We start from the raw sequence: 15,663 nt of genomic DNA, 5'->3' as shown, positions 1-15,663 counted from the left end.
TTTGTAGTAGGTATTTGATTTTTTATTTCCCGTGCCATTAATCGTAAATAAAAACAAATGTTGACAAACACTTTATTTTTTTTAAACCACAGATTATCCCAAAGTCTTGAAACTTTCAATGAGCCTGTCAGCCTCCCTGAAACCAGCTTCCACAGCTCCGTGGACCGCGGTGTGTCTATGGTGCGAAGTCGCTTCTCCCGCGAAACATACTATGGGGAAATCGTTGCCATGGTAAAGAGGCTCGCTTAAAATTTCCGCACTGCCGCCATTTTCTTCTATGGCAACACTGCGGTATGCATATGCGCCTCTTGCTAGGGGATTTGAAGCCCATTGTGACCTGAAACCAAAGTTATCTTAATATCCTCCTTATATGGGTACGCTAGCGCCACCTAGTCAATGTAGCCAAACTTTTACCCATTACTGGGAATTTGTTCAGCTAGTTAGTCACGATTTTGAATGGGTCCCGACTGCTAACACAGTCACATAACAGAGTTCTAGACTATTCGACTAAATTAACTTAAACAATTATTTTGTGCACCCGCGACCTTATGAATGATAGCTACGTTTATGCAAGAAATGTGTGTTCATACAGTTCCTCCACCTCCACACTGAAAGAACACACTCAAATCACACAAACTCATCTATCACCACCACCACACTCCACCAGAGCTCATCTTCAGAGCAACACAACCGTACCATCCTACCAGATGTTATGTGTGATGTGGGCATTCAATTCAATAAACTACTCGACTTGTTTTTCCTTTTTAGTTTTTTTTTTAAGATACTTAGTCGGGTATTTAGTCTACCCATCAGGCTGTTCTCTATTCGCCGCCAATCTTACCTGATAACATTTTTCACTGGTGCCACATCAAACTTCGTCCTCAATATGTCGAGTAGTTTCTCCACTCCAGCCCTTATCCCCTCAAGGCTGACCTTCTCCATTTTCTCCGTGCCTTCTCCATGAGTCCAGGCCAAGAGAACATTGGGCTGATGATGTACCGACCACATTCCAAACACCTCGGTTATCCACTGGTATTCTTCTGTGAATTTGGCTTTATCTTCATCCCGCCAGAGGAGAGTGAAGTTGGCTGGTGCTTCCGGCCACCATGGTCTTTCGAACTCGATGTAGATCTTGCCGAGAATGCAGAATTGGAGGTTGTTGATTGTGTTGATTTTATCTGAAGGCAGTGGTGGGCTGAAGAGGGTTGTGTGCCTGAAAATAAATAAAAGTCCAGATTTTTGCACTCAGCTGGGCTACTACGAAATTCGAAAATCGAAGTTCGATACGAAGTTCGAATTTTGTACTTCGTAGTATAGGGCCAGGGAACAAACGTCTGAATCCTCATCCCAGCCTATATACGTCCCACTGCTGGGCACAGGCCTCCTCTCAGAACAAGACGGCTTGGGCCATAGTTCCCACGCGGGCCCAGTGCGGATTGGGAACTTCGCACGCACCATTGAATCGCTTCGCAGGTTTGTGCAGGTTTCTATTATGATAAAGTCAGTTCTGAATTTTATGCATCGTTTTAGGTAGCGCCAGTTCTAGCCCTTGGTTTAAGATATAGCGAGTCTACACTGTTTCCGCGCCTCTCAAAAGTCGCCATCGAAATTTTATTTTGCACTGGAAATTGGAAAGTGGCGCCCCTTGCCATCAGCGACCTCCTCTTCCTCTGCCCCAGGGCTACCGCTGGTTTTAGGCTTTCGAAAATTATCTCTCACCTTTCTTTCAAGACTCCAACGGACACAGTAATAATGACACTCTTGGCTGCATACAGACTTCCGTCCTTGCACTTGACGTGGACTAACGGATTCTTAGGGTCCACCTTCTGACTGCTCCATTTGATGCTCTCAACTTCTTTGTTCAAGAGGATGTTGGCATTAATAGCTTTCGATGGGTCTGGGATTTTGTTCTAGAGATAGAAGACGAATATAAATAAAGACATTAAGGTACCTTTCTGTGTATTTTATCTAGCTAAACTTGAACAGCTTGAAATACCTAATACGTTACATATGTATATCAGTAATTTAATGCTAATTCTAAGTCTTAATTAGATTGCACAACTCTCACGATGGAGCGTCAGTCCATCTAGTAAGAGGCCTGCCAACTCTTCGTCTTCCGGTTCATGGTTGGCACACGAGGGCTTTTCTCCGCCAACGGTTATCTGTTCTTCGAGCGATGTGGCCCGCCCATTACCACTTCAACTTGCTTTCTTATGCTTATGCCTTAGTCAAAAACACATCAAGAAAAATTAAGAAGTTTGTATAAAATACTTGCCAAGAGCACATCCAAGATGGTGGCAAATCCCTTGCCTTTCCAGTTGAGCATGGGGTCACCTTCCGAATTCCAGAACTCTATAAGTCCTTTAAGCGACTTGCCAGTCTTCGGGTCTTTCTTACCTCCCAGATGGTTGTTCCTCTCGTACCATTCAAGGAAATACTTGGTCAATTTATGGTCTTTTTTAAGAACAGGGTTTGTGTAAGTCCTGTAAAAAAGGTTAGTTGGAGTGGAGAGTGACGAAAAGTTTCGAAGAATGAAACTTCTTTTCGCTTTAGAGCCATTGCTACTCAACGTCTTTCCCAAAGATTTTGTGCTCAACTTTTTTAAAAGAGTAGGCGTTTTGTGTTCACTTTGTGGTTATGTAGTAGGGTACACCTAACATAGATTTTTATATTTGCTTTTAGAAAAAAAATGCAAAAAAATGCTTTCTGCCAAGTTGGTTGCCGTTATCTTTGAAATGATGTTCTTCCTGAAAGGGTTACCAGAAACTGAATAAAAAAAGGGAGATAAGTAGGTGCAAGCTTCTCGCGGACTGTACTTGCATTGTCATCCAAACTAAATATCCGTACATACCAACTTACCGATTTTCAAGTAAATCCGATCACTAGACGCGGATGAAATGCTACTTGCAAAACTTGATAAAAACTTAAAAATAATCGTAAAAGAGCCTTACGCATTAATCACACATTCATCGATACCTCTTGTGGTATTCTTGTCAGCTTTCCCCACTTCTTCATTGAAGGCATTGAGGATTTCTTCCCCAGTATCGGTGGGGACCAGGTCACCATTGGATAGAACGAAAAATTTGTTCTCTCGCTCAGGTCTACCAAGAAGACCTAGAGGGTTTGCCAGTTCGTATACTACGTTGCCCTTCTCGCCGTGACACCTGAAAGAAGCAGTGGTGTACCTAACAAAAGGATGTAAGGGCCTACCTACGCTGGCTGGTGAGGGTGCACAGAGGCATAAAAAAATAAGGCGCCGCGCCGTGATCAAATGGTCACTGATCAGGCCAACCCTTAGACCTTTTTTTCGAACGGGCTGTTGGGCTCAGACGGCTTTTAAAGCTTACCGGAGAGAGGGCGAGCGGCCAGATGGGCCGCTCAGCAAGTCGGTGGATTAGCTTAGCATGCCAAAGGGTGCTCCTATTGCGCCGACCTCGGACAATTAGCATATTAGGGCCGTCTTTTAGGTACCTATTAGAGGCCCTGGGCACAACATGCTGCAATGCGCAACACTAAAATAATCAATTCAACCTACCAAGCTGCTCCCAAATCCACCTTCCCCACCCCAAAGTCCACGGAATGTATCCTGCCTCCGATACGATCAGCAGCCTCCAGCCCCAACACTTTCAGGCCGGCGTCGTGCAGCCGCCGGATGGCCGCTATGCCGGACGCGCCACAGCCTACCACCACTACGTCCATGATTTGTCTGCAAATAAAGAAGGGTACAGTTTATAGGATTAGGCGTAGTCAAAATGGCAGAAATGGAATCCTTGCAGTTTTAAGTAGTTTTAACGCAAAAAGAGGAATGTTAAGCCGAGTTTAGACTTGCAAGAAAAATCGTGGAAGTTGCATTACATTGCGAGGCCGTAAAGCCAACGAGTTTGTAGTGGTCAATCGAGCGCCGCAATGTAATGCAACTTGCACGATTTTTGTTGCAAGTCTAAACTCGGCTTTATAGATTTGACGCCAATATCTATTCTGTATTTGGCATCGTAGCTCTCAAACGAATTGGCTGATTTCGGTGCGATTTTTCTGGTTTGAGTTCGATTTTACGAGGGTCACAGTTCTAACCTAACATAACTTACTTTTTTCGTAACAGTTTTATTCTGACAGGGTCACAGTTCTAACCTAGACTAACCTACTTTTCGGGTACTTACCTAACAGTTTTATTGTGCAAGGGTCGCAGTTCTAACCTAAACTAATCTACTTTTCTAGTTTCAGTTTGATTGCAAGGGGCGCAGTTCTAACCTAACCTAACCTACATTTCTGGTATCAGTTCGAACGTGCCAGGGTCACAGTCTTAACCTAACCTACTTTTTTGGTAGCTGTTTGATTCTGCAAGGGTCGCAGTTCTAACCTAAACTAATCTACTTTTCTGGTAAGAGTTCTATCATCTATCTACTAATAAGGTTCCACCCTAGTACACGGTTCAGTTTCCTCGACTGTACGTGTTGTCGATTATTTTACATTGTGTTGTAATAAAAATTCGAAGAAATGAACATCGTTGTTTATTAATTCTGCCATTTAATAATATTGCAAAACGAATAGTCTGCCAAATAATATTCCTTGAACAGTTTTTCTATGAAATAATAAAAATTAGAATGAACTGGTCACGAAACAAAATTAAATTAAGTACCTACACTACACCAAACGATAATGCTAGAACTAAATGTTCCATGAAATGCTAGTCGATGTAAAATTTGTCGGTAAAACAAAAAAAAAACCGCTATTAACACCGTAGCTTGACATACACTCGGTAATTTTTTTCCCTCCTGAGCTACTTTCTTCTATCTTCTTCTTAGGTATAACCATTTTGCAAAGATCAGCCACTTACTCGTTATTTCCTTTATTCTTTGGATTGCAACACTACCTATATAGGTATCGATGCCACCCGACTTGCCGTTTCAGTGTTGTACTCTAATTACAGCATTAGATAATCTGCCTCGAACATATCGACTCAATCCATCTACTCGTAATTAATGTTCTTTTATTATCGCCATGGGGCACTTATAAGGGGAGTTGACCTCAGCAATTTCTCAAATATGTATTTTTAAACCTATCTTCGTAAAGCTCACGTCAAATTTTTATTGTCATAATTTTAAAACTAAAGCTGTTGATCGTACTCTGTTTGAAGAAACTTCTATTCTATTATTTTAGTTCATTGATATAGACCTCCGCAAAGTAACGCCTGATGCCCTGATTCAATCAATTATTTGAAGAAACTACGCTATTATAGTAATGTCCTTCCCTGGGTTTGAGACCCTCAAATACCCTCAAACTATCTCCATACCAAATTCATCTATATATAAGTAATTCGGCTCAGCGTGAAAAGGTAACAGAGAGACAGACACACTTTCGCATTATATTACCTAATAGAAGAATCAAGAAACGTTGACATTATGCTTTGACGTATCCTCTAAATTAAGTTCGCTGAGCCTTATAAGGCTATAGGCAACATGAACCGGTGTACTGCCGTTTCGGCAAAATATTTTTCGCCAAATTTCACTTCCCAAAAAATTTATCGCAGTAGTTACATTTCCCAAACGAATGCTTAGCATATTTACATTTCGCATTTTATTCATTTGGCATAATTTTACTTTGTCAAATTTTATAACGACAAACGTTTATTAAGCAAACGTTTTCTTTTGGCTAATATTGTATTCCCAAAAAAACCAACCATGTAAACCCACTGCTACCAGAAAAGTAGGTAAGATTAGGTTAGAACTGCGTCTTTCACAGAAAAGAACTGCTATCAGAAAAGTAGATGAAGATAGACTGCGTCCCCCACAGAAACTAACTGCTACCAGAAAAGTAGGTTAGGTTAGGTTAAAACTGCGCCCCCCACAGAAACGAACTGCTACCAGAAAAGTAGGTTAGGTTAGGTTAAAACTGCGCCCCCCACAGAAACGAACTGCTCCCAGAAATGTAGGTTATTATGTCATGCGATATTTTGGGAAGAGCACGTTATGCCCTAGTTATGCCAAACGATACATTTTACTAAATAATACTTGGCAATATGAAACATGACAAAGTATAAGTATTTGTGAAACAATAATTTGCCAAAAAAATATTTATTAACTGTAAAATTGCGATAAGTTTTTTTGACAAATGTTTTTTTACCAAATGATAATTTGAGTAAAATATTTTGGGATGTGATACTTTGGGAAAAGTTTTTTGCCTATACATTAGTAATCCCCATGAACCACGTGTGTCCTTTTCCGGTCATTAGTGCTCTATGTTATCGGCCCATAATGCGTGTTTGTATTAACTGATAAAACTTAAAGGTCTAAATTGACCATCGTTAAATAGTGTGTAAGCAGAGCTACAATTAACTTTGATTAGGTACATGTCACACCCACAGCGCGATATTTGCCGCGTTAATAAAAGTTAAGTACAGCGTAAGCAGGAACAAACATTAGGTAAAATGAAGACCCAAATAGACTACGACACTTTATACGGTACACTCAGTGTATACACGCGTGTCACTTACGTTTATACAGCTTCGTGTATACACGCGTGACCTTCGCGTTCATACAGTGATAATAAACTACGTGTATATACACGTGACACCCGCGTCCATACAGAAATACTTCGTGTATATACGCGTGACACTCGCGTTCATACAGAAATACTTCGTGTATACACGCGAGACATTCGCGTTCATACAGTGATACTTCGTGTATACACGCGTGACACAATCGTTCATACAGAGATACTTCGTGTATACACGCGAGACACTCGCGTTCATACAGTGATACTTCGTGTATACACGCGTGACACCCGCGTTCATACAGAGATACTTCGTGTATACACTATACACGCGAGACACTCGCGTTCATACAGTGATACTTCGTGTATACACGCGTGACACTCGCGTTCATATAGTGATACTTCGTGTATACACTTGTGTACCGTGTAGTGTCGCAGTATAACATAGCTTTAAGCTTATAAATATGGAGGGTGGGTATATGTATCTGTCTTTGTCGCAATGAGAAATGGCAATTAGTGTATGTTTGTATTTTTACAAGCTTGTATTTAACTTGCAACATTTTTAAGTACGTTTAAGTATGTATGTAGGTATATAAGTTTTGGTTTCATTTGCATTGCAAACCATTTTTCGATCACTTCTTTTTTAGACAGTTAACGTAGGTATACATTTCAATAGATTATCCTATACAGTTCTCGAGATGTTGATACAGCCCTGTGATAGACAGACAGACAGACAGCGTAGCGATAGTAACCCTAAAAACGTGTAACTATCGATCGTAACCTGGAAGAAGATACGATAACATTTGGATTCCTCACATTATAAAATATTGCACAACAAGTTGCAATACAATCTAATTATACAATATTGAATAACAAAAATCAAGGAGTGTGTAATAATAACAATAGTAAAACAAATAATTAAAATCTAACTTACGAGTCTTGTCAGCCGGCCAACCAAAAATATCACCACAACAAACTAAGGACGAAGCTATGCGCAAGAGTCGATCGAAAGTCAAGGCCCTGCCACAGACAGCTAAAGTATCACACCAATAACAATGTTGATACACATAGTGCTGTGCCAAATATCCGTAAAAAAACCTTATTCAGCGGATCTCAAGAGCCTTTGCAACCGCGTTTTTTAAACGCGCGTTGACAGTGCGTCTTTCTTTCCGTAGAGCACTTAGCCATAATGTAATCTCGCGTGAGTGTCGCATTTTTTACTTATCAATAATTGTGTTATTGTACTTATTTGTGAAGGTACTTGATTATTCCAAATTTTAAAATTGGCATGAATTCCTCAACGCGCGAGTTCAATTCACACTTGACCTGTTTTACCACACATTTGGTGTGTACTTCCAATTCAAAAACATTGAATATGCGACGTCTTAGACCTGCAGTAAACCTTGTCTCAGTAAGCCATCATTGTTCTCATCAATTTTTTACCTATATCAAAGGTTTCACGTAGTGGCACTGAGTAAACAAATTATAATATGTCGCAGGGATATGATAAACAGGGAATTGATCAAATACCTCAGGGATATGATCAAGTCCCGGGAGATGATAAAAAAACATCGCGTTGTATAATTTCCCTTGCGGAATTCAGTGATTTGATCAAGTCTCCGAGCCGTTTTAGGGGAGTGATAGAATACACTTTCTACACAAATACACTTTCGAATTTATAATATTAGTATGGATGCGGATATGCATTTTTGATGATCTGGCACATCACTACGCATACACACAACACCACCTAATCTACCCTATCCACGGCACTATATCTAATATTTGAATTTGACAAGCAAATGGTTGAATTATTGGCTTAGGATCTTAAAACATTTTGTACAGTCATGCATTAATATCTGCCACAGCGTAGCGTGCAAAAATATTTTTCACTTCTCGCTCGTAAAGTTCGTGCTTTTGCTGGATCTAGGCGACATAAAATGACTTTTTATGCACTAGTGCATAAAATAAAATCTTCGTCCAAGACCAAGGTAATCAGGTGTCAACAGCCACAAACAAAGAAGTTTATATTTTTTTTTCATAATTTTTAATTAAAAATCAATCAAATCAATCAAAATAAATCAATAAAGCTAAAAAAATTATAATTATATAGTAATTCATGTAAAATAAAATGTACATAGTAAGTGAACAATTGATCCACTGTTGCTAATTTCGTTTCCTCGCCATCGAAGTGAAAAGCAGAGTGTAAAACTCGGCTCGGGTGGCTATATGAACGTCTTGGGTAAAATGGCTCGTTTTATGCTCTTGTTGTACAATCTACTATTGACACGTCCTACTGGCCCTAGAAATAGAGTCGTATCTGATATTTATGCACGCTTTGTTGTGTCAGATATTGCTGCTGGTGACTGTACACTTTGTACACCTAGCGCCGCCTCCGTCTTTAACACAAGTATAGATACAGACGACTAAAAAGATACCAATACGACTAAAGATACAAAAATATGTAAGTCACGCATTCTTACCTACATAATGTTTGTAACTTTGACCGTATCGATATTTTTGTAGTTGACTGTACAATAAGGATGATAAACTAACTAACAAGGACGTCTTTATAACAGAAACTTTATACTCACGACATTTTCTTCGTAATTTAAAGACTGACCGAACACATGGAACGACAAAACACGTCTGATCGTAGTTTATCTCTATTGACCTATGTCAATTACGTAATTATTAAGAGTTATCTGCATTAAAACAAACAATTTTGAATGATTCTGACAATACTTTAGCACATACTTATTGAAGATCAACAATCAAGTTCAAGAAATCGAAAGAGGGTGCCACTTTATGACGTAAAATCGTCAAATCTGTGGGGTACTACATTCTAAAATCGAAGTTCGTATCGTATCGTATCTCTCACTCTCGTATTAAATAATATAAGCGTCACTGACAGGGACGGCAAGATGCGAAGTTCGAATTTTGCGCTTCGTAATGTAGGGCCTGACAATAATATTGAAGACGAACTTAAAGAATTTCCTTGCTCACCCGCGACCTTACGATACTTAAGCTTATGCAAAATATGCGTGTTCATGCAGTTCCTCCACCTCCACACTGTAAGAACACACACAAATCACACAAACCCATCCATCACCACCACCACACTACACAGACGCGTTTCGAACTCAACCAGAGCTCATCTTTAGAGTGACACAACCGTACACCATGCTACCAGTTGTTAGATTAACGAACCACAACCACCGTTTTAACTTGTCACTGTTACTCCCCAAGTACCCACATACGTTTTATGAAACAAAACAAAACTACCCACAAATTATTAATAAATTTTTTAACCGTCCTTCAAAACTACCTTGATTTTTATTTATTTACTGTCAAGGCATGTTTTATTAACTACCATTGCTGAAATTAGATCCAAGCCGTAGCAAGGGAGATGAAACTAAATTTACCTGCTCATTAATAAGCTCTTTAAGTTCATTGATATGGACCTCCGCAAAGTAACGCCGGATACAATCAATATTTAAGACTTCAAAAAGAAAAAAAATGTTAGGAGGAATTTGATCATGGTGCATGAAACTCGCTTTCATGACAACACACCTCATCCATTTGAGAGCTACGACGCCACTGACAGACAAGCAGACATTGGCGTCAAACTTATAACACCCCTCTTTTTGGGGTTAAAAATGTTGCTATGTCTCGAGGAAAAAAAACTTGACCCTATAGGTACTACGAAGTGCAAAATTCGAACTTCATATCTTGCCGTCTCTCTGGCTCTTATATTTTTTAATACGAGTGTGAGAGGGACGATAGGATACGAATTTCGTAGAAGCCCTCTGCTAAAGACAACCTCCTTATAGTGCTTTGTCTATGACCTAAGCCTGTTACTCTCTGACAGACTCCTCCTGACTAGATTCGCAACATTCTTGCGGCTTGAGATGGCCTGGGGTGACCATAAACACTGCAATGACAGCCGGATATTAATGGATTATTTCGAGGTTTTGTGAATGCGAATAAATAAGTATTAGAAGTGGAAGTGGTACGCAGCGGGATAAACAGGTCGATTAGTCATTTTGAAAATATTAGAAGTTGATGAACTTTTGGAATACTGGTAATAAAAATGCGAACGTTTGTGTTTGTGCTGTGAGTGTTAGTTAGTCATTCACGTTATACGTATGGGCGGATGTAGATGAATTCGATGTTATTTTTGTTTTACTTGTGATCTATTTTTCTGTGTATCGAATATGCGTAAATAAATGTTTCATTCTCGCTCTCTCCCTTTCTCTCAAATCTTAACAGCTAAATTTAGAGATATGAAATGAGATGTGCATCGTTATCGGTGTAAGTTTTGGTCATTTCCATGGTAATCTTAACTTAGGTGTTTACCACTCTATATCGATTATTAATCTCTAGATACGACCTTCCTCTACGCTACTGAGGGGCTACTACGAAACTCGCAAATCGAAGTTAGTATCGCACCGTCCCTTTCACTCGCGTGTTACATATAGCAGGACGGCAACATACGAAATTCGAGTTTTGCACTTTGTGGTATAGGGCCTGTCTTGATGGGTACTAACTGAAGCTGACTGAAATAGCTTGACAAATACGCACCTTTCCAAGAAAATACAATGGCGCAGTATTCATCAATACCATCTTTATCCGACAAGATAGATATCCATGAATGTGACTGTGATCCAATCTGTCGCCGCGCTGACGTTCGCGATCGCAGCCACCGTCTCCCTCGTCTTATACCGTGTGACAGAAAGAAGCAGTGAAGACGATTGAGATTCCAAGTAGACAATAAGGCTTCTAGAGATACCCACAATCACAAAACCATAGTCACCCTAGAGCAGATGCAACTTTTTCAATCAACTCGGACAACGTCCTTCGTTTACCGACAACTAGAATAGCCGTACTAATGGATGTACTTATTAAAGCTTTGGTCTGCTTATACTGTGGAAGATAAGGTAACTTGCAATACAATACAATACAATACAAAGACTCTTTATTGTACACCAGACATACCTAGTAAGCGATACAGAAAACAGATACACAGAGAAAAAAAAATGACAAGGTGAGCAATAGGCGGCCTTATCGCTTAAGAGCGATCTCTTCCAGGCAACCTATTAAAATAAATAAATAAAATTAATAAAATATTAAATTAAATATTATTTTATATATGATTTAAGCTTAAACAACGAAATCTTTTACCTATAGTACTTACAGTCAACTTCATAAATAAGTGATCACTTTTGTACCTTCTCGTTTTCAGTCGGTACACAATTACGTATGGCTTTTCAAACATGACGTTAAAATGACAAGGTACACAACTGACCACTTATTTATGACGTTGACTGTACACAGTGAAACTCTGATATACATATTACGGATGAAAATAAGTAAATTCAGTTAATTAAACAAACAGTAGGTACGTATTTACATACCTCTACTACAGCGAGCAGCGTCCGTAAGGAAAGAGAAGGCGAAAGCGAACAGTCAAATTAAAAAAATAAAATGTTAAGATATCTATTACATCTGTGTGAACCTATATTTCCAACATACCTAACCATCTATAGATAAATTAGCGAGAGCTTAGAATTGTATTTATTATAAATGTGGCTATACCCTACCAGGGTGCATAATATTGTAAGACTTATTAGATAAGGCCTTATGTATTTTATGTTTTTTTGCCAAATAAATAAATACTAAATACTAAATACTAGTGGTTACTTACTTTGTCTCAATTAATTTAATGAAATTAAATTACATACCCTTCTCTTCTTAACAAGTAAAATACCTAATACTCAGTCCTTTTTTGCTTTCATTCGCTTTTATTTTATTCTTTATCTGAGCTGTCATAAGTATTGATAACAATAATTATGATCTTGACATCTATGTTTATTTTCTTCACTTTCTTTGAAATATAATATACGCACAGCGTAAATAATATTTAGAATTTGACACTGACAACCCTCTTTTTATGCTGCTAGTACGGGAAAAGGGAAATTTCAAATATAGAATGCCTATAAACACACAATACCACTACATATGCAATTTTCACAATTGTCACATCAAGAATTAAATTCAAATTTTCAATTGTGAAAAGTATTTCCTGGTAACATACAAACACACACACACACACACACACACTACACATGTTTCACACTTAATTTACTTTAGTGACACATCTTATGTATATATGTATATATATATATATATATATATATATATATATATATATATATATATATATATATATATATATATATATATATATATATATATCGTAATTTCCTATTAACTTTTATTTTTCTTATTTAAGGTACGTTTACTCCTACTCAGGCTTATATACTTGTATTATTAAGGGAGTTCTGTTATTGGCCTTAAGATTCATTCTGTAAACTAGAATAAACATATTATAACGCTGTTGAACACCTCAATAAAATAAATAAATAAATAAATAAAATAAATAAAATTTCACGCTCTCGGTAATTTAACTAAGTATAGGTACCTAAACTTATTCAAACATTTTTTAAGAATCAATTATAAAGTGGCCAGTCATTATTATTAAACTTTGTGGTTTTAACGGACATCCTTGAATCGTAACCCAACCGGTAAGGTGAGAAGTCTTGCGGCTTCCTTCCCTTATTAGCCTTAGGGTACAGTCACCAGCGGGTCCGTATCGGCTCGCATACTACTTGAAAGTCTGAATGTAATGTTTGTCAGAATGATCGTTTGTCATAACTCTTTTTTCGCTGAATTAGGGTTGCCACCTTTTTTTAGGGCGAATAAAGTATTTTTTCATTTTAGAAGGACAAAAATAAAGTACACAGAATAAAAAAAGAGTATTTATTATTTCTCCTTAAAAGTGGATACCAGTTTATTTAGTCTCATAAGTACTCATAACCAGTAACGAGCCAGTAAGAATAAGTTTTACGTAAATAGAGTATTTTAGCGTACTTTATTGGTGTCGTAGATTATAAAGTACGCCTACATGAAAAAGAGGACAATACTCTATTTTAGAGTACGGGTGGTAACCCTACTCTGAATCCAAGAATTGTTCAGAATTGTTATAAAACAAACCTAACCTAATTTAGTTTGCTACAGGTAGACCATTTAAAATTTTTAGAATTTTTTAAGGTTTCAGTGGGAACAAAATTATGACAAACGATGATTCGGACAAACATTACAGTATGACTAGCGAAAACTATGTGAACTTTGGTGCTCCCGTCACCAGCAATAATATCTGACACAACAAAGCGTGCATAAATAAATATCTGCAGGGCTACTACGAAACTCGAAGTTCGTGTCGTGCCGTCCCTCTGACACTTATACTTTTTAATACGAGAGCGAGAGGGACGGTACGATGCGAACTTCGAGTTTCGATTTTCGTAGTAAGTAGCCTGATATCTACGACTCTATTTCTAGGGCTGGTAGGACGCGTCAGATATTTTTGCACGCTCCGCTGTGGCAGATATTTTTATGCAGGTGACTGTACCAAAAAGGCGTCGTTTTATGACAGAAGATGGTGTTGTACGCTTTCCCCTCTATCAAAAAATATGACGAGAAATAGTTTACACTGTCGTTTTTAGGGTTCCGTACTCAAGAAGAAAAAAGGATCACTTTGTTGGCCATTTTTTAAGACCCTTTTTCACAGAAACGCGTGAAGATATCAAGCAGAAATTACTTACTACTTAACGTCTGAAAATCTTAATTTTTATGTGTGTCCACGCAGGGCTCAGGTCACTGCAGCACTGGATATTTACTTACATGCAATCTATGTCTATGCAAAGTTCTGAACCCTCAGTGGCTCTCCGTGTATTGAAATGATAGCACGACAACCCCCAAGGACACCCCTAGAATAACTACGTTCCAATATCGCGACGTGTAACGCGAAAATGCCTATCCTCCATCTGCTAGATATAGTTTTTATATCCACACGCCCCGCACCTGGTACGTTAAGCAGGTGTAGAATGCACGCGCCAAGCCAGTTCATCCGGACATCCTGCGCAGTATAACCAACTTTTTTACAACACCCACAAAAATTTGCCACTCAAACTGCTAAAAAGCAAAAACTGCAAATGACAACAGTCCAATCAGGAAAAATCGAATTTATTGACACAGACGTTACTTTGCGGAGGTCCATAAAATAACAGTTACTTTGCAATGCTCACCCGCGACCTTATCATAGCTATGTTTATGCAAAAAATGTTGTTTCATACAGTTCCTTCACCTCCACTCTGTAAGTACACACACAAACCCATCTATCACCACCACCACACTACACTGATGCGTTTCGAATTCAACCAGAGCTCATAGCTATATGGAGGTGGGGGACTGCATGAACACACATTTCTTGCATAAACGTAGCTATCATAAGGTCGCGGGTGAGCAAAGTAATTGTTTCAATTCAGAAAAACTCCCCAGCCCTTGGGTGCTTCAGGGGGAGGGTTAATGAAAGTCTAGATGCTGAACTTTGTTCACCCGCGACCATATGATACCTATACGTCTATGAAACAAATGTCTTACATTTTTTAAGGTAATAATGATTGAATACGTAGAAGCATCAGTTTTTAGGGTTCCGGAGTCAAAATGGCAAAAACGGAACCCTTATAGTTCTGTCTGTCTGTCTGTCCGTCCGTTTCGTATAAAATACGAAATCCTTAGAAAAATATTACTTAATTTTTCCGTAATGGCTACGGAACCCTGTTTTGGGCGTGTCCGACACGCTCTTGGCCGGTTTTTATTAAAAGAAAGAATACTCGTATGTACTTACTTCAAATACACAGTAACGTGGCAAATACCACACTGTTACACAGAAATAAAAAAAAATGATAACATACACATATACATTAGCTCAAATAGGTTTTCACTGAAAATAGACATTACATACATAGGTACAACAAAATAATATTTATTAAGATAAATATACTACTTACATATAAATGTATATGTATAAATAGACACAAAACAGAGAACACACAACAATTATTATTATTTTTGTTGTAGTTTTGAGAAACGTGAACAGACAGTATTTGTTTTACATAAATTTATTTATTTATTTTATTTTATTTTATTTTATTCGGAAAACCAACAGCTTAAATTAACTAATACAGGTGGATTAGAGAACATGTAACAATAGAGCCAATTAAAGGTTTCCACAGATAATACGAAGATATGAATGTGTTCACATTAGCACAA

The 15,663-nt window shown here is 38.2% G+C and overlaps 1 protein-coding gene across 4 annotated transcripts in view; it reads right to left on the bottom strand.

The window, feature by feature from the left end:
• Nucleotides 1–58: 58 nt before the first annotated feature.
• LOC141439677 (spermine oxidase-like) overlaps nt 59–15,663 on the bottom strand; it is a 46,069-nt gene continuing 30,464 nt past the window's right edge. Inside the window, exons 1-7 of one of the 4 annotated variants that reach the window (XM_074104018.1) lie at nt 9,084–9,209; nt 3,536–3,706; nt 2,952–3,164; nt 2,276–2,483; nt 1,720–1,910; nt 842–1,213; nt 59–337 (exon numbers count right to left, since the gene is read on the bottom strand). In XM_074104018.1, the coding sequence (XP_073960119.1) occupies nt 94–337; nt 842–1,213; nt 1,720–1,910; nt 2,276–2,483; nt 2,952–3,164; nt 3,536–3,706; nt 9,084–9,088 (1,404 nt within the window). In that variant the 5' untranslated portion in view covers nt 9,089–9,209 and the 3' untranslated portion in view covers nt 59–93. Of the gene's footprint in view, nt 338–841; nt 1,214–1,719; nt 1,911–2,275; nt 2,484–2,951; nt 3,165–3,535; nt 3,707–4,834; nt 4,923–7,423; nt 7,534–9,083; nt 9,210–15,663 lie in introns of those variants that run through there. The other 3 variants (XM_074104019.1, XM_074104021.1, XM_074104020.1) reach the window with 3 other exon arrangements.

Source organism: Choristoneura fumiferana, chromosome 21, assembly GCF_025370935.1.
Source record: "Choristoneura fumiferana chromosome 21, NRCan_CFum_1, whole genome shotgun sequence".
NCBI classification, from domain to species: Eukaryota; Metazoa; Arthropoda; class Insecta; order Lepidoptera; family Tortricidae; genus Choristoneura; species Choristoneura fumiferana.
The sequence above is the reverse complement of the archived record's forward strand: the minus strand, read 5'-3'. Positions and strand labels throughout refer to the sequence as shown.